Raw genomic sequence first — 24,230 nt, forward strand, 5'->3', positions numbered from 1 at the left:
GTGTCTGTGCTGCAATATTTTTATTTACAACAAAATATTACAATATATACATATAAATATTTCTTATTGTTTATTAATAATATAATATATAAAATTTAACATAATTTATACTTTAAAGCACTTTTTTATTTTAATTGTAATAATATGTATATATTCTTAATTATAGTAACATCATAAATTCAATATATTACTATATACATATAATATAATTTATAGCTATATCATAATCAATATTTTAGAAATATTAAAGAAGAAAGGGTAAAAAAAATCCCTTTTCGATTTTGATGTATTTCAGCTATATTATAGTTTAGAGCAAAAAATCTATATATGTATGTGTTACATCGGATATTCTATATGAATATGCATTTTTTGCACGACATGAAACTAATATATGTAGAATATATATGTTTATATACATTTCATATGCATGGCATTTGTATTTAATTTTCTGTACGTAATATGTACATATGTTTTGTATATTACTGTACATTAATATTTTGCAATCTCTACATTTATTATAATATAGCTGGTTCGTTCGCTTATTACTATATGTGCTATCTCGTGTTTATACATTTTAATTATGAGCTTATACATATATATAAAGCTTACAAAGAACAGTTTAGTAATTAAGATTAAAGTGTAATAATAATTTATTTTTTGTAATATAGTTTTTCTCAAATACAGGAAATTCAGATATATTTAAATTTTATATTTATTGTTAAATTATTAAAAAAAAAATATTTTTACTAATTTATTATTAAATTATTTAAATATCGGATAGATAAATGTCCGATAATAAATAATAATAATCTGCTAATATATTTATCTATTTAATAAAATACAATTTCCGTATAAATAAATAAAATAATATTGAATTGCCTGTATTAAGATATTTAAATTTATATTACTATATATATATACAACAATCTATGTGTATATATAAAGGGCGTGATAAAAAATATTTGGACTGATTCTGTTATTAATACATTTTATTGATTATTTTATTACAAACATTTAATCATATAAAATAAAAGTATTTTTTATCTATACACTTTGCCACTTCGATCACTGTTGGAAACATTTTTTATGTTTTTGATATATAATCACAAAATTAATCACAAAAACAAAAGCAAAAATGTTAAAATTTATGAAGAAAAAGTGATTTGTTTATTAATATATTAAAATATAAATTTTGAGTATTTTTGAATATATAATTATAATTAAATTTCTTTCTCAAATAAATGATTAAAGGCCGGTTATTCCAACTTCTTGGTAAATTTTACCCGACAGATAGCATATCTTCGTCTCTTTTTTTATAACTTATCTGAAAAAGACGAAAATATGCTACCTGTTGGGTAAAACTTATCAAGAAGTTGGAAAAATCGGCCCTAGAACAGTAAATGTTTGAGTCAAATATACGACTGCGATCACGTCGAGCGGACGGCCTTATATATACCATATACCTGGCAAATTACATTCAACCCCCACTATCTTGATAGGGGTTGCCATCCCTATGGGGATGGGGATGCGTGAGAGAGAGAGATGAAGTAACTCAGCGCCAGGTGAATATCGCATATGAAAGAAACCTATAGTTATTAAATAATTTAGTACATTTATAGCCCAGGATACAAAGTTATATGATAGACGGGGAGAATATTGTCGAATGCCTACCAGAAGGGGACTATAGTTTTAGTATAACGCATTTTTGGACGTATGCTTATATAATTTTATTGAGTCGAAACTAGAACATTTTTTTACTGACAAAATATATAAGAGAATAAAGTAAGTAAATAGATTATGTAAAGCATGCATGAATAGTTATATTGTAATATCTTATGTATATAATGTATAGTTTATGTAATGTATATTATGTTTAGATAAAATTTTTATTAGATACTTTAGATTAGAAAAATCATACAACGTAAACACATTTTTTAATTATTAATACGGATAAACATATATCTCTGGAAAATATTTTTATTATATTTAATTTGGCAGAAGAATGATACGAGAGAAACTAGTACAAAATCAGTTATTGCCGATTCGCATGGCTTTTTCTAAACATTTAGAAGCAGCTTGATGAAGTTTCTTGTCCATTTTATCTATAATATGAAAGAAGAATTTATCTTAATTACCAATGTATGTATATTAATCATAATTAACGGAAATATATAATTGCCATTGAAAATATATTAAATAATGAAAATATATATTGCTCGTAGTTTACTCGATTACTTACAAATTTTATATTTTCCTTTCATAGGAAAATTTATCGGTAACATGTAAGAATTTTCACATATAAAAACATATGGACTATCATTTTCTCCTTCTGGATATATTTTTTTATATTCTTCCTGAGGTAGAACATCGACCACTGTTACACAGCCTAACAAGCAACCCGGGGGGTAAGTCTCGGGAAATTTTATCGTTTCTAAAATTGTTAAGATTGATTATTATTAAAAATATAGTTAAAATATATATATTGTTGGAAATATAATTAAAGAAATATATAAATATTTTAAAATAAATATTTTTTACTAACTATTTTTTAATATGTTGTAGACATGCTGTACATTGGATATTTTTTCAGTAGATGGTACTTTAGCTGCCGATGCTATCCATAATCTTCCTCTGTGTGAAGAATACCAACTTCTACCCTCGTGGCTGATAACAACAAACTCACATCAAATATTTTGACTGTGCATATTTTTTTAAAATGTATCATGAACTCACGTTTTAATTCCTGCTACCAGCAATGATGCATAAGGCTGATGCATGCTCAAACACAGGCCTTGATCAGACATTTCCAAATATTCTTTATCTTGAATTCTGCTTTCTGTGTTCCATGTGTCATTTTCAGTTCTTCTGCTTGTTCCAGATATCCCCATTTCAATAAACTAAACATATATATTAATAATATATAATAAGAAATAATTTCAAAAAATTGTTCAGAATTATTTCAAGATTAATCAGAAGTGAGAATTTACTAAATAATATTAATTAGAAAAAATTCGTGCTTTATCTTACTGTTGGCCGATCAAATTCTATTGTTGGACAGATATTCGAATTATCAGAGACACCGTATGACATTGCTTCACTAAGCTCTTCTGATTGTAAATTATGGAATTCATCATTATAAACTGTTCTTCCCATAAAATCTATAGTGACCCTTTTATCTAAACGCGATGCGTGCTTGCGAGCGAGTACTTCCGATTCTTGCTTCCGTAATTTTTCGCGCTCCTCAATAGAAAGCCAAATACTATTTGATTGATAATAATCCGATTCGTCATCAATCACTTTAGTACGGCGAGCGCTAAAAAATTAAAAATAATTATTAATTATACAACTAATTTATCATTATTAAAATTAGTAATAAATAATTTTGACAAAAAACATGTGCATACCTGTTGCGATCAAATTCAAGAAGTTTGTCCCTCTGTTTGAGGGAGTCTTCAAAGCCTTTAGTTGGCTTTCGTTCCATCAATTTATTGTACAAATTATCGGCCTGTTTAGAATTACTCTGAAGAACCACTTGTTGTTCGGGAGAGCAAACGAGTTCTTCACAAAAAAAGCATGGTCCTGCACCTTCTTGCGCACAAACTATTCTTCCACAATTGAGACAATTGTTAATTAATGTATGTCTCTTTGTTTCGCAATCACATTTGTGTCTCCCTAAGCACATTGTCACAAGAAATATTATATCATTCATATAAATTATTGCTTTATATATTACTTGTACATGTTCATTACGAGATGAATACCTTTCAAGAGAACATCTCCATGATCTAACAAATTAACAAATTTAGTCTTCTTTTTTTCCATTTTTACAGATTTTGTTTCAAATTTTGCAACTTCTTGTATCTGTACAAAAAAAAAAATAGTTTTATAATTTTCAGTCAATTGTTAAATAATTTTGGAAAAGTATTAATATATACCTGAACATTTTCTTTTCCCTTTGTTTTTCCTTTTTTCTTTTCATTTTGTTTGTTGGGCACATTGTCATTGTCATTTGTTTTCTTGTATCCAATTTGATTTTTATAAGATGCTGGAAGAATAGTCAAGAAAACTACATTTTATATATATATTTTTATATTTACAATTTACATATATATATATATATATGTGTGTGTGTGTGTGTGTGTGTTTAATTTATCAAAAGCAATCTCTTAAGACTCTGCTCTCACCTCGTTGCTTCTTCAATTCTGTTACAAATTCTTTGTGCCTTGGATTTTTATAATTCAATAAACTTGCAAAATAGTTCTCTAAATCTCTCTCATTTTCCATTTTTTTAACATATCTGAAATTGAGATGACACGTGATGTAACAACATGCAACAATATGCAAATAATAATAGAGAAAAATGTTTATCACTCTCTATGTACTTACTCGATCAATTCATCCGGAACTTGAAATTCCAGAAGTTCGGACAATTTTTCTCTTATCCATTGATCCATGATAACGCGATAACGATAAATAAATGAATAATTATAGTAAATTGTCTGACGAATATATGTTGCACGTACAAACGCACACGTGGATTCTGTCACCTGTCACCTGTCACCTGTCAACGGGATTATGGAGACGAGGCTGAAGAGTATCCTAGAGAGCTTTGAGATAATATATTTATTTCTTATTAATATGGAGTTTTCATCAACAATAACAGTGTAGCAGTAGGCGTAACAAGAGAGACGAGGTAGGTAGGTTACGAGGAACCTAACCTAATGTCGTACGCCAACAAGTCACCGCGATTGGAGGGGATCCTCGATTTGTGGTTGTGTGGCGCCTTTTTACGATTTTTTTTTTCCTTTCCTTTTTACTTATTATTATATCACTACTTTTTTTATACGCTCTACGACGTCGATCACTATCATTGATTTGCGATACGTAGTCGACGCGTTGTCGAGCATTATTTATGCGCAAGAATATAATATATTCCAATTTTCTCGAGCCACATGAGAAACAAAAAGACAAAAAAATGAGAAACGTATCCCCATTCACTCGCAGACTGTCATTCATTTTGGAGAGAAATACGATATATTATTATTATTATAATAATTATCGCACATTACGCGCGCAATCGTACTTGTATCTCGCATAATTTACGCACAATCGATAGTTTACGCAATAATTATAATAAATATGTCGTGTGAGAGGGTTTCGATCGCACGTATTGCGGGAACACCATTCCGTTCTTATAACTTTTCTTTTTTAATACATAACATACATACATACATACATACATATATATATATATATATATATATATATATATATATATATATATATATATTGTATATTCGGGAACTAAACTTTTGCTTTTACTTTCCTCATTTTTGGCGCCAGTTTTTTTTCGCGCGTACAAAGCTGTAACATTTTAATTACCAATTAGTCGAGTTTTTGTTGCGGTCCAGCGCAACCGTTCGAGAATTAAATTAATAATTAACTGTCGCTTTTATTATTTGCACGGTTCGCAAAATTATGTATGTATATAAATATACGAAAAAAAACGAGATACACGCCACGGTAACTCATTTGCAATTATCTGTAAATTGAGAAACCATGTTCGCTCTATATGTTAATTTCTTACGTTTAATTATTCCATAAAATTCTAATGCGTTATATGTTATATTATATGTTATAGCCGATGCCTGCTTATTACGAAGTGACAAATCAAGAGTATTGCATGCTGAAATAAAAACTTACATATATTTGTTAAATGATGCATATTTGACGGTGTCTCCGATCTCAAGGTAAGAACTTTTTTTTTATTTTTCGCGCGCATGATTCTACAATTATGTGAGACTATTAATAGATGTTAAAAAATTGTAAAAAATTTAATATAATAACGATATATATATAATAATAAGGTTTAAATTAATATAAACAAGAAAAAACATATATCTTTCTGAAATTAGTGAGTTCTGAAAAAGTAATTGAAACTAGTAATTAAAACTAGTAATTGAAGATTGCAATAAAATATAATAATTAAAACTATATACAATTAAATACGTTATATATGTAGAAACAATGAAGAATTATTCGCGGATAAATAGAAATAATTTTTGCGAAAAAAAGATATAAATTGATACAATCCCTATAGAAAAATATTTGATAACAGCACAGAGACGTTTGCATATTAATTCATCACTTAGCAGGATAAAAACCTGTTTGTTAGATAATATATCAAATAGTGGTATTATTTGGCAGGATTTTAAAATCAACGTAACAACAGTTCAAATTATGGCAGTGCTTTGTAGAATAATTTTATTGCCGATTAGTGAATGAATTAATATGATGCCGTTAATTAATGCGACAAGTGACGTGATGAGGCATAAAGTGTGATTTGATAATTCATAACTTTGTTAATGCATATTCCTCAAAACAATTAATTCTCATTTACTAATTGGTGTATCCGTTTGCTTCTTATTCTCATAAGTTCTTTGAGTTTCTTTTTTTTTATTCTCTTTTCTATTACGTCTATTACTCTCGACGATACTATATAATTCGCAATTCTTTTCACAGGTAATACATTTAAATTGTACTTGTGTTCTCTTTCGCATTGTCGAAAACAATGTGTCGAGAATCGTGATGGAAAGAGAAGAGCGAATGCACTACACACGATATCGAGTATCGCGCACTTGAAAGTTCAAGAGTGTCGCAAAAAAATGCGTGATTCGTAAAAAAATAGGAAATCTTGCTTGTGTATAGGCCGGCAATTCCAGATATATATACATATACATATTTAATACGCACGTATATATTGTGTGTAACATATATGTGTATTGCAGTGAGATGGTAAGCGTTCTCAGGAGATAAAAAATTCAAAAAATATTTTATAACAATTATTCAAACAAAAAAATATTTTTATACCTTTTTAAAATATACATATATATCTTGAAAATAATTCTTCAAACTCTATACATATTCTCTTTTCAACGAATAATCACGAAAACAACGATTAGAACCACTCCAAATTATACTGCAAATTTGAAATGCTTCTCAGTTGTGTTCATCATTATCACATGGCAATATACTTGCAAATCTATTGAGACCGTTTCGGAAATTTCACAAAGCTTGCGGCAACGAGATCAGTGCAATTTGCTCTTATCTTTCCGTGCATGTATAACGTGTAACTAATCCAGGCTCTTGTTGGCGCACAAAGAAGTAGGGGGCTCGACCTTTAATTCAGTGCAATAGTGTTCCTTCAGGTATCTAGTAGAAGACACATATGTACAGGGGGATCCTTAAAGGATGCCAGACTTTCCCGAGACATTCGCGAAACTAGAACACGCATAGAATGAAAACAGAGAAAGAGAGAAGGAGAGAGCCCTACTGAACCAAATTGCCGGTAGAACCCACAATATTACAAAGAATTACAGCTTACAAATTAATTTCAATAAGTCTATCTTTGATTTCTTTAGGCGCGGGTGACTCTAAACTGGCCCCCTATGTTTGTATTTTGATCACTTCCTGAATTAATTGCAGTACACAGATTAAACTCTACAGAATTTGCTGGAAAAAAATCCGTTCTTAAAATCTTATTTTTTTTCAGAACGCTTTTAAAGCGTTAATTTAACCAGTCGGTACTTTGATGTGACATTTACAAAAGAGATCATTTTAAAAGGTAAAGAGAGAAGTGAGAGAAAGGAGGCTTTTCAAGTTAGCTTAAGTTAGCCGAGTTAAGTGCGTTTATGGGAACTTTTTATGTAGGCGAACGAGAGAGACGTGGCAAAATGATTATTATAGCGTGTCTGTAAAACGACAGCGGTGGCAAATTTTTCGCTAAATGCGAACAGTAGTAATGCACGACTAGTGCAACTCATTCAGAACACTTTCATCAATCATCTTAGCCGGGCGCATCATAATCGCGCTATACATACGTAACCGAATAAATTCTCTCTCGAAACTACCTATAACCACGATTACTAACAAAGACAATGACATTCTTCTAGCTACCGGAGTGTCCTCTACGGCGGTTCTCCTTTGCAATTAGTCGCATACTCGCTCCATTCTCTGGTGAATAGTCACACATACATTTTCACACGGAGATATAGCTATCTACCAAGGTCTCGAGGGATTTTAGTCTGTAAGTTCTCTGAATACAATAGCATTTTCTACTAAGGAAACTATGTGAAACTAAATGTCTATATATACTCTATCATGTAATATAATGTAGTGAAATATTCGAGTACCCAATATAGTACAGTACTAGTTAAGTAAAGTATATTTTTGGGCGGATACGACTACTCCTCTAAGGCCTCGCTCATAAATCCTCCTTTTTTTTAATTAGTAATTAATTAAAATTTAGTCCCATACACATCCACGCTCTACTATCTAAGTTGAATAATAATAATGAGACTAGACGTATGAGTTTCGCCTTCCTTCATCGAAGTGATTCGAAAGAATTCGATAGACAAAAATGGGACATGCACATCGATCAGTAACAATTATTCAATTCCAATAATGTTTCATTTACAATTCCTGAATTGAATTTTCTTCTATCAGTCTAGTAAAATCGTCGGAAGTCGGTAATTCACCAACCAGTGAGAAGGTCGGAAGTTTACCAAGTCGCAGCAAAAACGAACGATTATTTATTAGAGATTATCATATAATATCGCGGATCTCTGGCGCTTATTTTGCTAAAAATTGTGTTCTATTATTATACACTCTTTTCGTGTAAGATAAAGCAAAAGGATGGAGATTTTGAGTTATCGCGTTAATATTGATCTTTTTTGGCACTGCTTTAGGAAATAATCGTAAGTCGCGCGAAAGAATTCGCACGACATGTGGCTACGAAATCTCTTTTTTTTTCTCTTATTTTAAATTAGGAGGACCTCTGTGACCTCCTCCCCCGTATTGAATAACCCGTGTGTTATACGAATACATTAGACTCGATTAGAATTCCATTCACTTGTGCAATCTTTTCCCTCGACAGGCGCGATAATTGTAAGATAATTAATGCATATTATCTTGCGATTAGTGGTCATTCTACGCCGAGAGTCCATTGGGCGAGTCTCTCCTTCCGCAGTCACAGGAATTATTAAATATGGCAGTATGCAGTTCCAATTCGACGAAGTTCGTTAAAGCAGCGTTTCTCAACACGAGATATAATTATCTTCGTCATCTTGCATATCTTGCTCTATGCGAAATCCCTATATATATATATATATATATATATATATATATATATATGTATGTATTTTTTATCGTTTTATTTACAATATTCGCGTTATGACAAGATGAAGGAACAATATAGTCTGTCTCTCGAAATATTTACACTCTTAAAGGGATAATATCTATGTAATGGCAGGCCTGTCCGAGTTTCTGTTCGCGAGCAAAATGCGCTTCCGCTTTAGAAGCCGAGCGAGACGGAAGAAAATGAAAAAAGGGGGAAAAAGATACTAAGACTATTCGGAAATCATCACGTAGACACGTATGTTCGTTGTATTCTTGCGCTGCTATATGGCCAATCGATTGTTATCATTAAGAGTTAACGGCGGCGTACAAAGGCGGCTGAAGCTCGTTCGAGTTTGAAACTTAAACAGGTCTGATCTAGTAAATGTCTTAACAGCAACTTTAAGAATCGATTGAATTTTCAGGAAAAAATCTTTATGCGCTAAAGAATCGCGACGGAATCGCCAAAAATCAGAGTTGAGAAACGCTGTAGCGTACAATATCTGATACCGTAGCAATCGAGAGAGACTCACCCAGGCTACCGGTTTAATGTAGAGTTAAAATGCCAACAAGAAAATATCTTAGTACTCGTGTGTATCTCGCTAACTATTTAAGACATCACTACTAAAGTTTATAGCACTTTTGTTTATCGACGTATCCTATATGTTATTAATGTACGTAACAACGTATGAACAATCAAAGAGATTTCCTTTCCTTTCCCCTCTCTATTCCGTCTACGCAGAAAATTTCTCCCGTGCTCCGCCCTCTTTCGTGATTCTGATTTAAGTTCTTAATTTTTTTTAAACTGTCGGATTCCTCTACAAATTGACCTATAAATCTGATATTGCTTAAATCAAAGCCCCTCAGAGGCTCAGCGATCATCCAAAGCCGAACTTCTTTCGAGAACTCTCTCTTAATAAGGAGCAGTCTCCTATCAAGGGGGATGCAGGTCGCGATGATGGGCTCTGGCACTTAGAATCGCCTTCAGCTCGGACTCGAGCTGCTTCTTCGTTCGCTCACTCACCGACCGACCGCCCACCACTGGCTGAGTCAATCTAGGCGACGGCAGGTCCACCATCAATTTGCCAGTGTCGCGATTCTCGTGGCTCCTAGCACGTCGTATGGGCTTCTTCATAGGCAACGCTTCCTCCTGGACTTTTCCATCGTCTCCGGAACGACTCAAGGAGAGTGTCATTTCTTGATTCAGGGTATAAGTTGAACCACCACCGCTTCTACCACTGGCCGTGCCACCGCTAGCACCATTACCACCGCCTATAGCCTCCGATGATCTGGTAAGACTAATAGAGAGATCCCCAGATCCCCATTCGCGCGACAGTTTTCTCCCGATGGCGGACGTGAGTTCGCTGTTCGGCGACAACAGCGGACTCTTGGACGTCTGGTAGCCTGCCGAGTGCGGCGGTCTCAAGGTAGCGAACACTGGGAAGGACTGGCCCCGCTTGGCGGGACTGCGAGAGTATCTCGGGGTCGGTGCACCACCGCCTCCCCCTGTCGCGGCGGGGTCGTGCCTGACGGTCGGCGTGCCGCCGCTGGTCGAGTCACTCCTGATAGGCGCCACCGGGCGTAACGTAGCGCTGCCACCGAAATGCGAGCCGAGACGCGGCGGCGGCGAACCGCCGTCGCCGTGACTCAATCTACGTCCGACCGTCTCCAGCGGACTCCTCGCGCGCAGATTGGTGTTGCTGAGCGTGAACTCACGGGGCTTCATCGGCGCGTCGAGACTCACCGGTGATAGTCCGAGACGAGACGCTGAAAGGTTGGTCGAACTCCTGCTCTTCTCCGAGCGTTTCGGACTCCGAGGCATTAGAGGACTCTTGCTACGACTCCTCTCTCTATCTTTTCCTAGTTTCTCGTTCTCTTTCTTCGTAGCTTCTGCAGGTTCCTCGGGTACCGCCTCGATTTTCTCTTCTTGTTGAACTCTGAAAGATTAGAATAATTCACAAATTTTTTATTTGTTCTTTTCTATTTTGATTAGGAAAATACATTGAAACAGAATGTCGATAATGAGACATTGAAGTTGGAAATATAAGGAAAAATAATTCTGATAATAGTATTCTTTTACCTTCGTATTTCCTGGATCATTTCGAAGAATTGCGCTTTGCTTTTACGCCTGCGACGTTGTTCATGTTCCTTCTGAAACATGGAAAGATTGTGGATATTTAGAGATTAAAATAAACATACTATTCGTAACTTAGTGAATATAAATCTTTGACAACTTTTTTGTTTAAAAATTCAATTATTTCAGAAATATATAAATGTGAATTTCCCGTTACTATTATCAAGATTTATATTCGCGAACTTGTTGATCATATGGCATTTAAATATTTCATGATACGCACTCGTTTGACGCTTTTCTGGAAGAGCGATGCGATTTGCCCTTGTCGCACCGTGTGCACTAATTCCCGCGCGGCGTGATGCGGTGAGACCAGTTCCACGCAATTGATGAACCTGTACAGCTTCTGCGAGAAGAACATCACATTACGGCTGCGCCAGATGGAATCTTCCGGTCTGTGTCGCAGTCGCGGCAACGTGTACTTGTAGAATAGATGTTCTCCTGCCAATATGATTGTACCGAGCACCACGCCCATCCCAAGCAGGCAAAACACCCCGGCCACAGACGCTACTCCCAGTGGTCTGGGTTGACCACCAGACTCAGAATCCAGCCCCGCATCCATTCCTTGTCGACCTCCGAGACATGTCAGACCACCGTACCTGAAATTAACTCGTTTTATAAAATCAGTTTTTTAAATTGCAGTACTTTCTTTAATGATATTGATGATTCCTAATTTATATGCGAGTAAATAATGTGATATATATAATTTAATATATGCATATGTGTAGAAATCTTTGAATAGATGATTTTATACCTGTATAAGAAATCTTGTTAGGAAGTTGCAATAGAAAATTAATTACCTATAAACTTAGGTAAAAGAACATTTTTGCGCGCATATTTTCTCGGACAGTCCGTATAATCTGCGCAAAAGACTTTATTTACCACTTAATGTATTTTAGTCTAACGTAATTATTACGCTCCCGTTATCGCAGAAATAAAAAGAAAAGTTTTTTCCGCGAACCGATTATCGATTATTCAATTTTTGTGCTTATTTTTGCGCATCGCTCACCATTTCTCCTGTAGAATGTCGAGCAACCCGTTGCTCGTGTAATTCGCTATGACTTTAGATATGGTTTCTTTTAAAGGATGACCCTTCGCGAGCGCAATCGCGTAAGTGTCTTCATTGATGGAGTCACCAATCTTTTGCAAACGGCAACCATTATCGGTCCCGCGATAGTAATCCAAGATTGGCGTGTCCGCGATCAGGATGTCCAAAGAGCCGTTTCTTAATCTTTCCACTCCTTCAGCGACGTCAGACAGGGAATATCGAGACATATGAGACCATAATTGCGGATTTGCTCTTTGCACATAATATTCGGCCGCGGACGCTCTTGGTGCAGCGACTTTCTGCGATAATAGCTGCAAAAATATACACAAGTTTTATTTTACATCTATTATTGAAAGCTACATATGCTAAAAAAATATTTTCTCTCGTATTGAAATTTTCTGTTCTATTCGAATTTATTTCTCCTATAAAAATGTAAATTAATTGACATTTTTTATTGAATTCAATATATTAAACAATTAATTTGACATAATTAACGTAAAAAATAATTAATGAGCAGTAAACACAATTGAGATAAAAAAGAAAGGCGCTAATAAAAACACTTTTATATTATTTTTATTATATATACAGCATCTATGAACAAATAGCTAATTTATCGATATAAAAACAAAAAACCAAGATACTTACACTTTTATCGTGATAATTGCTCACTGCAGAGTGAAAAAACAGACCGGCGATAAGAGCGGCAATATTGGCTGTGTACGACGCCACGAAGATAACTGAGAAGCCGCCCCAGATATTGATGAGAAACTTGTTAGGCCAGGATTTCGGTGCTTTGAAGGCCACGAGATGACCGCATAGAAGGCCCCACATCACCCAGAGCGCGGAGGCGATGGAGAAATTCTTGCTGCGCTGTCTGCCCCAGGGATTCAGGCCGAACGGGCTGAACCATTCGTAGAGCGCCACGGCGATCGCGGTGAAGTTGAGAGACGTGAACACGGCGATCCACAGCTCCGTGCTGAACGGGAACAGAAACGCGAACAGCGGTATTTCGGAACGGAGCTTCGGCGCCGTGAGAAAGCTCACGCCGCTAAAGTAATACGGCGTGGTGAAGTCCACTACTTCGGCGCGATGAGTGGACACGCTCAAGGGCGCAAACGCCATCTGCGCCCGGCCGGACACCAGCTCGCCCATCACGCCGTTCCACGTGCCGCTGCGACCGTTCCGTCTGCCGAACAGTCCGTCCTCGGCCAGGTAAAGATTGAAGCGAAAGCCCAACTCGCGTGAGACCACCGTGAGCAGATCCATGCTCAACCCGTAGCAGCACATGACGTGATCACCCTGCTGGCAGGTGAGACCACGCAAGCAGAAACCTTCCTGCAGACTCGTGACCATAGTGAAGGGCGACGCCACCGCGGTTACGATGCGATAAATTGGCATTCCGATCTTCTCGCCGCCCTGTTCGAGGTACGCCGGTACGATGCCGCCACCAGGCCAGATTATGGTATCCAGACGGACCTCTCTACCTCCCTTGATGGTGCCGACTTTGGTCCACCTGTTTAAATATTGATGAGATTAATTATCCCGCCTTCGAGCGTGAACAGATCGAAATATTTAAATCGAATTAAAACCTTAATTGAGTTTTATTCCCGGGAAACCTGACGGCCTGCAAGTTCAACAACTGAAACTCCGCCTTGTCCTTAGAGAGCTGTCTCACGGATCTCTTTAATTTACGCGTCAGAATCGCGGAAACGTTTTCCCTCGCGTCGCTCGTCATAAATTTGGCGTTACGATCCGGAAAGCATTCTGGGACAAAGTGTTCCCTGATCTGCGGCTCGCGCATACGGTTCAATCTCTGCTTTGTCTCGTGAAAGGTCTCGTCCAACGCCTGCGAGGTCTCCCTCAGCATTCTGGACAATATAGTATCGCCGCCCATGATCTTAACGCCAGACGGTCTGAGTGCGAGCATGCCGACTGGCATAAAGTTCTTGGAATTGAGTTCCCTGTCGCTCGCGAGCCTCACATCTTCCTCGTCGTCGAAATTGAAGCCTTTATCCTCCCGCTTGATGATGATTTTTTCGCTCCGCCATCTGTACTCCTGCAGCCGATGTATGTCGTTGGACAAACTCGGCAACGAACTCATCAGCGGCGGCGGTCGCTCGTCGTCCTTGGACGCAAGATTTATCGTTCGCTCCAGCAGCGGTAAGTTTTCGTTCGGCGAGGCTGCTGCAGCAGCAGTAGCGGTTCGCGTGCCGTGGATGATCGAGCTGATGATGTTGGGTTCGTTCGGTCGTAGCTCTGCTTTAAGATCCAGCCACAGCCATAGAAATCTACCTGAAAGCATCTCGTATTTTCCGGCCGCTCCAAGGATCTTGCGGGCATTGTTCAGATCACATGCCATCACGACGACCCCGCCGCTTCCACCCTCCTCGGCCACCCGTCTCAATCGCAATTTCAGAGTTCTGTCGTTCGTTGGCAGATGTATGATCGCACGAGGCGTTAACGACGACTGATTCGTTCGTAGCAGATGAGTTATGGGCAACAGGGTGGTGTCGATGAGGAGGGTGAACGCGTGCCAATTAGCTCGATGCATCAGGGCTGCAGCTGCTGCTCCGATCTCTTTCGGGCTAGAACCTATGCGGTTCTCAAACCGGCCAAGATTTCCCTGTAAACGAGAACAATATATTTTTATTATATTATATATGTATATAGCAGAGTTCCAACTGGATAATTCTGAAGAACCCTGCAACAAATATAGAAGATTTTGGCTTTCGGTGGAATTGGATTCAATTTTATCTAGAATTTTATATAGATTCAAAAATCGCGTTCGGATCATATAAAATTGAATCTTAATAAGATTAGCCCACTTTCTCATATATGTTGCAGCACATGATCTGAACAAAAATTGTAATAGGCTCGAAGCTAAATAATAAATAGTTGCCAGTCAAATATGATAAACTTGAAGTCTACGAATTGCTTGACTGGCTGCAACTATTCAATATTTAGCTTTGAAGCAATTCTATTTTTTGTTCAGCAGGACATAAACTACAACATATGAAAAAATAGGCAATTTCACCGAAAGCCAAAATTCTATTTGGTGCACCGTCCTTTTGTAAATGCGATAATAATGTGTACCTGGCGGAGAAAATCTTTGTGCGTAAACGGCAACCATAGAGCTGGAAGGTTCAGGGCGGCAGCAGCCGTGACGAGAAATCTGGCTGCCGATCCTCCCCCTATAATAAGGCTTAATACTGTCTTTCCGCCTTCGATGTCTGTACAAAATTTGTTTAACAGTGACAAGGGATACGACAAGGAATCCGTCATGGGTGTCATCCTTGCTTCTATATACGACACATCCATGTCCGCGTGATAGGACGAAGAAGACTCCAGTCTCGCTTCCTCCCATGCTCTCTGTACGTCTGTCTTGAAAGGAGTCTGAGGCTGAGTTAAACATACCACTATCCGCCACGATGTGTAAGAAGATCTTAGCCTGGCCTTCGCTGCTCTCAGAGATTTCGCGGCGTCCGCATTGCTAGACGCCGACACAGAAGCCCCTAACAAGAGGAGAATCACCACTCCCGAATAGGAGCCAGGCATCTTCCTCGGTTTTCCTTATTTATTCTCCCCGTCCTCTTTTTTTCTATTTAGCTTTTTTGACGTACATTGCCGAAGCGTGGGCCTAATCTGAAAGCAATATGCATATATATAATGTATTAGTATGTTGGATAAACTATTATCAATATATAATTTGTTATTATCTTGTTAACATTATAATGTGTATGTTTTTATTTTAATATTTTTCTATTTATTCAAATTATTTCTATATTACATTAAAAAAAATTTTTTTTCTTTCATTATTCTTATATATATATATATTATATTCGCTGTCACAAATATATTATATACAAATATATAAAGCTTCATGTATATGTATTCTGAAAGAAACTTATAAAGTCATCGCGCATCATAATAACTTGAATTAACGATTGATATAAAATAATGATAGCATTTTACTAGATTCCTTATCTTTTTTAAATAATAATACACGATTATATAGAACATTGTTACGTTATGTTTACCGAGAGAAATATAGTTCACCTGTCAGGGACGGTGTTATATCTGAATTTCACGGAATTTTCGCAAGTGTCAAAACACCACCCTCGGAGAAGCGAGAGGACAGGCACATTTCGCGCGCACGCACACACTTTGGGGTGAGATTACCCCGATGACATATTCACATAAAACGGGCTATAATCCGGAGAAACTCGTTTTCGGGGGTTTGTACAAAACAGAGACGACCTTACCTCTTGACGGAAGGGATGGAAGGTCGCGCGTCTGGTGGGGGTTTAAGAAGAGCAGAGCAGGGATCGCTTTTTGGCCGTCGCCGCATAATAGCTGTCGATCGTAGACGGATAAAACCCGTGTCGATCGTCGAGCGAGGCAGTCGGTCAATTGGTTGGGTTGCGGAGGACACGGAGCGATCGAGAGCCACCCCGTTACTTGCCCACCCCCGGACAATCTACCCCGTGCGTAACGGCCATTTTCGCGAGAGCAGCCCCTCCCTTTAAATTTCACCCCTGTGGTACCCTGTCCACACGAGCGCGCTCGTGGCATTCTCGCGTGTATTGCGCCTGTTTCATCCCCTTATATAGGTATATATGTGTGTGTCTGTGTGTGCGCGTTCGCGCATGTATCGGTGGCTCTTCGACAATGCCACCAACACTCGCGAATTTTGCTGACGCCCGTTATAAATGTCCCTCGCAGCGTTCTATGAATTAAAAAAGAACGGATTTCTTGAGCTCCTCCTAATACACGGGGTGTCCCGGAAGCCGTGACCTGATTTCGTTTGCGCGCGCTCTCGGGACGCGATCCGATTTCTTTTTCTTGAGTGAAATAAATCAGAGCAATAATAGCTTTCGCATTGTGCTTAAGAGATTGATGATATAATAATGTGTATAAATTTTCAAAAATGAAAAAATTGATGTAAATCGACTCGAGAAGCAGCACGAGCGACAATATGCAAAAGCAAATTCGAATCGATTCTTCAAATTATTTCTCTTATATTCGGAAATATTATATATAACAAAAATAAAATTTTTACAAATTAAAAAGTTATACAAATAACAATCCTCTTTAGAATTTTATCAAAAATAGGCTGTAAAAATCAAAATCTAATATTTTAGAAGACACTCTATATATTAAAGAAATAATTTAAATCGAATCTAATTGATTCACGTTATTTTTACTTTTTTGTATTTATATTTCATGCTCTTGTTAAATTAATCTTTATTCTGTATGTAGAGCTATTTCTTTTTTCAAATCCCAAAGTTAACATCTTCAAAATCAAGGAGCATTTTCTAGTAGCAGTATTCTGTTTTAAATTTTATTTAAAAAAATGATTATTATACCAATAATTAATATTTCATATAATAAGAAAAGATAAATAGTATTATAACATCTATGCTACTATTCATATATTTCACAATCATTTTCATGACCAAGCAGATGCTAATAAATATTGTGACGTATGAGTACAGCAGAATACTTCTACAAAAATGTTCAAATTTTTATATCTATGACAAATAATAGTTTACAAAGCTTTCTTTCGGCCGGAAAATAGCTTCGTATATTTGGGATCTTCTTTTTAATGTACATTTGCATTATATACATATATATTACGCCATACCGTCATAATTGAGGTTTTAACTAGGTTCACAAGGCGTTGAAACAATAAGGAGACATATCTCGAAGCGTTGCTTCGTCAATCTCGCTCTGTCGCCTTTTTCTCTTTTTTTTTTTTGCACCTTATCTCTCTTTCTCTCTCACACACGCTCTATCTTTCTCTCTCGCTCTCTACAGCTAAAATAACGGAATGCAGTTATGCGGTTATCTCACAGATAAGATCCCCGCCCGCTCTTAGCTCCCCTTCCGCTAGGAACTAAATTAATTAATTACAGAAACAGATTCTCTCGATAACAGATAACGGTCATTAAAATTAGCTAAATAGATTTTGTTGCGACGCGTCATTCTCGAAAGTGCTCCACGCGTTGTTCAGCTCCATAAAAATTAACTTTGCTATATTCTCATTCGCCGTACCGGCTTGCTGCAACAGAGATATGGATTTGTAATAAATTTCTTCTCTTAATTTAAAAATACAAACATGTTAACTTTGTTTAAATAGCAAAATTAATATTTACAATAAGTCTAATTACATTGATGCAATATTTCAAGCTATTAATATTTTTGCAAGCGATTCGAGAAAAAATGTTTGTGTGATGAAAAAAAGTATGATATAATTTAAGTACCTTATCCGGATGCACAGCCAAACAGGCTTTTCTGTATGCTTTCTTGACATCCGCAGCCGTGACCAATTGATGCATCTCGCAACGTTGCCATCTGTCAGCCTCAGGCCACAGGACAGTATGCAACGTGCAAAGCAAAGCTCGTAGATTCCCTTTCTTGCCCTCCGTCCACTCGGCTATCTTCAACCTATCAGGATCCATCGTCTTGGCCGCTTCTACCTTCCGCATCTGATTTATTGTCTTCGGACTGTCCTTGTCGGCTTTGCGCGAGCTGAAGAAATTGTATCCCTGACTGCCAAGGAGATCTTCAAACGCATCGCTCGTCTTCTCCTTCGCTTTACCGCCAAACGTGTCCGCAGTACCGCTGTTTGCGTTATTATCGTTAGTCGCCGCGTTGGATCTGTGCATCGTGTTCGGACTGGAGTGAATCGGCGTGCTTGCGGGCGCCGGACTTGCCGACTGCGGGGTACTCGAGTTCCTAGGCGTACCATTCCAACTGCCCGTGAGACCTGCTCCCAACGATCCGGCCAGATTGGCAAACGGATCTTTATTGACTGACTGAGCGGCAAAGTTCGGCACGCTGGCATTTCGTGGTAGATTCTCCTCGGCATTCGGACTTTTGGCGGTATTTGACCTTGCGGTAGAATCCGCGGCGAGGCCACCGAGAAGATTGCTCGCCGAATTTCCACCCAGCGGATCGAACAGCATGTCGTTGATTTGTTGTTTGACATTACCCGACGTCGTCTGATTTTGTCCGAAGAATAGATCGTTCATATTCAGATTATTGTTGTTGGCGGTTCTCCTCGTCGCGGAGTTACCGTGTCCGAACAATAAATCAGCTGAGGCGCTATTGTTAATTAAGGGAGGATTGGCAGTCTCGGTCTGGGGCGCCGACACGCCGAAACCGCCTAAGAGATCGCTTTCGTTCTGACTAGAACCAGAAAAGATATCTAAACCTGGATTTGCCGCCTTAGAGGCGGGAGTATTTGAGGTATTATTAGCATTGTCCGGCATGCCAAGATTCAGCAAATCAGCCTCCTGAAAATTACTCTCTTCATTTGTGCTCGTTTCTTCCTCTTCCGGATTCTCCGGCTCTACAGGTATCGCTTCCTGTTGGGATACCCTATCAGTTTCGTTCGATGGTGCTTTTTGAGTCTGCAATAATTCCAGCACAATTATTATTGATTTTTTCACTTAACCATTAAGAGAGTTAAAATATAATAACTAGAAAGTTAAATATAATAATTATTATATATCTGATCAAAGTATTTTACCTCTTCCGAGTGAGGAGCGGTCCTAAAATTCTCTAGAGTCTCCTCCATCTCTAACGTCGAACCGAACAGGGGATCTGGGACGAGGTTGACAGACGTTTCTGCTTCCCACGGCGCCGGCACTCTCGATAGCTTTGAATTTTCCTCACCTATCATAATGTTTAGCACGATGCAGAATTTGCCACCAATCTCAGGCGCGTCATCCAGGTCGCGCTTCTCAAATGTCAAGGCGCTCTCAGTGATGGGTACGTAACCGGTATGGAAATGCAGCGAGGCGATTTTGATGCCGATCACCCGACCGAGTTGTTGCCTGGCATGATTTATCACTATAGTGACGTCACCTCGCACAGCCGCATCTCCTAAGATCAAGCAGACCTTGCCTTCCATCATCCCAAACAGCTTCATCTCTTCATAGATGGCTTTCTTCGTCGTGAAAACCAACGCGCCGTTGCTGTAGATCTCTATGTAAGGCCGGCAACCATCCTTCGCTCTAGTGAACAATGGTACCGGTTGTATGACAACGGATCGGAAGACCAACGGCTTGGTATGAGGTAGCTGGCCGCTGCTCAATAAACTCATGTAATTAATACTGCGCAATTCTGAAGGCTGCAAGTGCGGCGGCTGGCAACGTCGCGTCGTGAATAAGGCGATAGCCTCCTCGGCTGTGGTCAGGACTCTGCAGTGAATCAGTAGAGTGCACGCTACCGTGGCGCTTGCTCGGTATCCATCCTAAAGAAAGATCAATTGTGAACCGTTTTGCGGGCGAGAGCGCTTCAGATTATGCGCTTCAGTAATCGCGATTGTACTCACGGTACAATACAGCACCACCACGTGATTGAAGTCGGCGCTCAAATACTGATAGATATCTTGACAGATCTGGTACAGTGCAAACAGCATAGGCGCGTTCGATTCCGGCGTAGCATAGGCAAACGAGCAATCGATGTGTCTGCCGGGAAGCCTCGTGACGTTCGGCCGGCCGCGGGACAGATTGTACAGCTGAATCTTGGCGGGTGGTGGATGCCTAGTCTGGAGAAAGGCCCTCACGTCCTCCACATGATTGGCGCGATAGGCGGACTCGATTCCATCGGCCGGATACGGCATAACGAGTATCCGTGACGTCAGATAACTCGCATCTAACTCTGTTCTGGCCATGCTCTGCTGAACAGTATGCATCACCTTGCTCGAGGTATCCTTCAGGTTGCGCAAGATGCTACCGGCGCCGCCTCTCAGCGAATTGAATAGGCCCGTTGTAGCTTGATGAGTTGCCGGGACTTTGGACACCGCTGTCTGCACGGGCGCCGGTCTCGGTGGTGGCATCGTTACCGGTGGTTGGGAGGGACGAGGAGGTGGCGCAGGCATATTCGATGACGTCGGTGCTGGTGGTGGCGGCGTTGGACGCGGGGGCGGTGACGGCCTGGCCGCGACTTCGATTCGCGGCGGTTCTCTAAGGTCGAACTCGTTCGATTCAGCAATTGCTGCCAGGCGTTCCAGGAGTTGCGCCGTGGTCGACCTTTGTATGGGCGAGACTTGCAGACATCCTTTCACCAGGTCATGCAAACACGCGTACCGTGGATTAGGTGGTAACGGTGGATATTTGCCATTCACGATTGCTAGCTTGTTACCTGTGGAATAAGAAAAGTGTTTTAGAGAGAAAGAGAGACTCTATTGTTGTAATAATATTGAAATATATATTCAAGTTTGCATAATGTTGAAAGGATGCAATTTTTAATAATGCATTAATAACATTATTTTCATTTCAAAATACATTTTTAATAGTGATATAATTATAATTAAAACAATAGAATAATAATACATAAAGTTATCAGAAAAAAGACTCTAAAAATCTTTTTAAACTTACGGATACGAAATCCTGAAAAAAATTCTGTAAATATTTCTAAAATATTAAAGGACCCCGCACCATTCTTATGGGAAAATGTCTTTCTGTAGATTTGATTAATTTTTGAGTATGTGGTAGTTCTCATCATTCTGAACAAATGTCTCAATGGGCAGAACTTGATCTAATGAGCAGTTTTCGAGTTACAAGTCCTAAAATGTCCAGATTTAACATGAAAAATATAAGATTTTCGACTTGATATATGTGATCATCAGTCGAATGTGCATGCGGATGCACATACATACACATCTGCTCATTGAGACATTTGTTCAAAATGATGAGAACTACAACATATTCAAAAATTAATCAAATCTACAGAAAGACATTTTGCCATAAGAATAGTGCGGGGTTCTTTAACATAAATTTAATAATTTGATGTCATAGATTATCTCGTTTGTATTTAAATTCCTGCATTATTCATCATCAAACTATCATTAAGCTAAATAATTAATCTGAATTTTAACTATATTTTCATTAACATAGACTATATTTTAATTAATAAGCTTCATATAATTTTAAAAGAAGTAACTAAAAAAGAATCACACACACACATAATATTCATATGATATTAAAACTCATTGAAATGATATTTTGCATATTTCTATATATTTTCAAATAAATCTCCTAAGAAATAAATTGAAGTATTTTTAGTGATTTTTATATTTTCATGTTCATTATCAATTATAATTGTCCAAGTTCTATAGCTTTATATTGAATACGTCATATTAATATATTATAATTACATATTGCACTTGTGTCTTACCTTCAGGGAATGGATGCCGCAATGTAATCAAAGAATATAATATACATCCTAAAGCCCAGCAATCCACTGGAGGCCCTATAGGTTCATTGTTCCAAGTATCCATCATCTCCGGGGCGCGGTACATCGGAGTTGTATACTTGGCCATTTGATCCTCTAGTGTGGACCGTCTTTGAGCGTTCCATGATGGATCCGGTAATATTTGTTGAGTCGTCGCGCTACCAAAGTCGCATAGTTTCACAAGGCCATCTCTTCCGAGTAGAAAGTTTTCCAGCTTAATGTCACGATGTACGAAGGGTTCCGGCTGCTGGCTATGCATGTGATGCACTGCTCGTGTTGCTTGATACGCTATCTTGCATACCTGGGCGAGGGTCAATGTATTCGCAGACACATTTCTGAGTATATCCGCTAAGGTACCGCCAGGACATAATTCGGTGACGACCAAATATTCGTAACCCTTACGATCCTCCCGTTCCAGCCGTTGAGCGTACAAGAACTGAATAATATTTGGATGACCCGACAGTCTCTTCAACGTATCTATTTCTCTTATGATACTATTGTTTGCATCCTCATCAACAGCAATAAGTCTCTATCACACACAATTTTATTATTATAATTAAGTAATACAATACATTGCAGGTAAAGAAAAGAATCTGAAGTAGATGCAAAGAGAAAGGTTTGAAGCAGTTAACTTACCTTAAGCGCATATTCTTTTCCAGTAGCAACATCTTCTACCGCAAACACCAGAGCCCATCCACCTGTTGATACGATGTTTGCCACAAATTATCTAAATGTTAATAATGATACATAATTCGATTATAACAACTATATATTTCTCACATTGCTGTCATAGGCATAGATAAATGCTATATATTATGCAACAATCTGTACGATTAAAAAAACAATATTTATTTATTTTAGAAAATAATTCCAGCCAAATATTTCTGTAAATGTTATATTTCTAATTGTTTTAGATGTTAAACACAAAGATAAATACCTGAAAACTTGAAAAGATCCCTTTTCACATATAAAAATCCGATAAATCTAATTTTGTTATTTAGAGTGAATAAATTTATATTAATATTGATCATAAAATTTATATATATATATATATATAAATCTGACAGCGTAAGATCTAAAGAAAGATTGATATATGACTGGTATATATGACAGAAGAGGAGAAAGATAAAAATAAAACACAAGCCGTAACGTCAGAATAATTTAGCATGCTCGGGTCGCGTGTCAAAACATACGTTTGACACATGACAGATGTCAGGCGAGGTGTCTTAAACGCAAAAGATGTATTTTTTATCTTCTCTCAACGATGTGATTTTTACCCTCTGAAAAGAAGCGCGAGCTCGATTTCTCCTTATCAGCTCTAATCGCGGTAGGAGGTGCCGCGATATTCGACGAGCGATTTTGAACAACACAGCCGGAGATAGACTCACCCTCGGCGATCAGTCGCGTCACTCGCAGCTTCACATTGTTGATGTCCAACGTCTGGCCGACGTACTCGTTGCCGCCGCCGGTGCCGCCGTTCAGGTACCCGAGTGCGGACCTTAGATAGTCCGACATATTTCCCTGGACCTACCTCCAGTGTGGTTCAGCGCCTCCCGGACAACTCGCTTTCACTGCTGTCGCGTTGCAGACAGCCGACACTGGCCGGCCATATTGGCGCGATGATATCATCGG

General features: G+C 38.1%; 3 protein-coding genes across 4 annotated transcripts; all 3 read right to left on the reverse strand.

Annotated features, from left to right (window-relative positions):
- Nucleotides 1-1,867: 1,867 nt before the first annotated feature.
- Nucleotides 1,868-4,466, reverse strand: LOC114939061 (activating signal cointegrator 1). Its single transcript, XM_029313286.2, has 10 exons — nt 4,387-4,466; nt 4,185-4,297; nt 3,936-4,045; nt 3,762-3,861; nt 3,405-3,672; nt 3,028-3,313; nt 2,734-2,897; nt 2,543-2,664; nt 2,240-2,431; nt 1,868-2,102 (listed from the first exon to the last, which is right to left on the reverse strand). Exons 1-10 carry the CDS (start codon nt 4,452-4,454, stop codon nt 2,029-2,031), a joined length of 1,497 nt encoding a protein of 498 aa, XP_029169119.2. The 5' UTR covers nt 4,455-4,466; the 3' UTR covers nt 1,868-2,028.
- On the reverse strand, nt 4,381-17,420 carry LOC114939059 (uncharacterized). 2 transcript variants are annotated; one of them, XM_029313284.2, is made up of 8 exons: nt 16,616-17,420; nt 15,447-15,995; nt 13,943-14,976; nt 12,999-13,866; nt 12,315-12,664; nt 11,532-11,904; nt 11,255-11,325; nt 4,381-11,111 (listed from the first exon to the last, which is right to left on the reverse strand). In XM_029313284.2, exons 2-8 carry the CDS (start codon nt 15,906-15,908, stop codon nt 10,109-10,111), a joined length of 4,161 nt encoding a protein of 1,386 aa, XP_029169117.1. In that variant the 5' UTR covers nt 15,909-15,995; nt 16,616-17,420; the 3' UTR covers nt 4,381-10,108. The 2 variants fall into 2 exon arrangements, with proteins under 2 accessions (XP_029169117.1, XP_029169116.1); XM_029313283.2 differs by having other exon boundaries at nt 16,410-17,420.
- Nucleotides 17,421-17,910: 490 nt separating this feature from the next.
- On the reverse strand, nt 17,911-24,230 carry aux (cyclin-G-associated kinase). The gene is made up of 7 exons (XM_029313285.2): nt 23,987-24,230; nt 23,235-23,296; nt 22,542-23,127; nt 20,695-21,506; nt 19,888-20,613; nt 18,617-19,768; nt 17,911-18,414 (listed from the first exon to the last, which is right to left on the reverse strand). Exons 1-7 carry the CDS (start codon nt 24,111-24,113, stop codon nt 18,307-18,309), a joined length of 3,573 nt encoding a protein of 1,190 aa, XP_029169118.1. The 5' UTR covers nt 24,114-24,230; the 3' UTR covers nt 17,911-18,306.

This window comes from Nylanderia fulva, unplaced genomic scaffold, assembly GCF_048542155.1.
Source record: "Nylanderia fulva isolate GAGA-0341 unplaced genomic scaffold, ASM4854215v1 Scaffold26, whole genome shotgun sequence".
Taxonomy (NCBI): domain Eukaryota; kingdom Metazoa; phylum Arthropoda; class Insecta; order Hymenoptera; family Formicidae; genus Nylanderia; species Nylanderia fulva.

Bases quoted from the DNA above. Each gene is read 5' to 3' on its own strand.
- LOC114939059 (XM_029313284.2), bottom strand. From the start codon at position 15,908: ATGCCTGGCTCCTATTCGGGAGTGGTGATTCTCCTCTTGTTAGGGGCT. The intron at 13,867-13,942 runs GTTTTAATTCGA...ATATTTAAACAG, and splicing joins GGGAATAAAACTCAATTAAG to GTGGACCAAAGTCGGCACCA. The intron at 12,665-12,998 runs GTAAGTATCTTG...ATATTTTTGCAG, and splicing joins GCAATTATCACGATAAAAGT to CTATTATCGCAGAAAGTCGC.
- aux (XM_029313285.2), bottom strand. From the start codon at position 24,113: ATGTCGGACTATCTAAGGTCCGCACTCGGGTACCTGAACGGCGGCACC. The intron at 21,507-22,541 runs GTAAGACACAAG...CTTATTCCACAG, and splicing joins GCGGCATCCATTCCCTGAAG to GTAACAAGCTAGCAATCGTG. The intron at 20,614-20,694 runs GTGAGTACAATC...ATCTTTCTTTAG, and splicing joins TGGTGGTGCTGTATTGTACC to GATGGATACCGAGCAAGCGC.
- LOC114939061 (XM_029313286.2), bottom strand. From the start codon at position 4,454: ATGGATCAATGGATAAGAGAAAAATTGTCCGAACTTCTGGAATTTCAA. The intron at 4,046-4,184 runs GTGAGAGCAGAG...CTATTCTTCCAG, and splicing joins AGAATTGAAGAAGCAACGAG to CATCTTATAAAAATCAAATT. The intron at 3,673-3,761 runs GTATTCATCTCG...CAATGTGCTTAG, and splicing joins TGGAGATGTTCTCTTGAAAG to GGAGACACAAATGTGATTGC.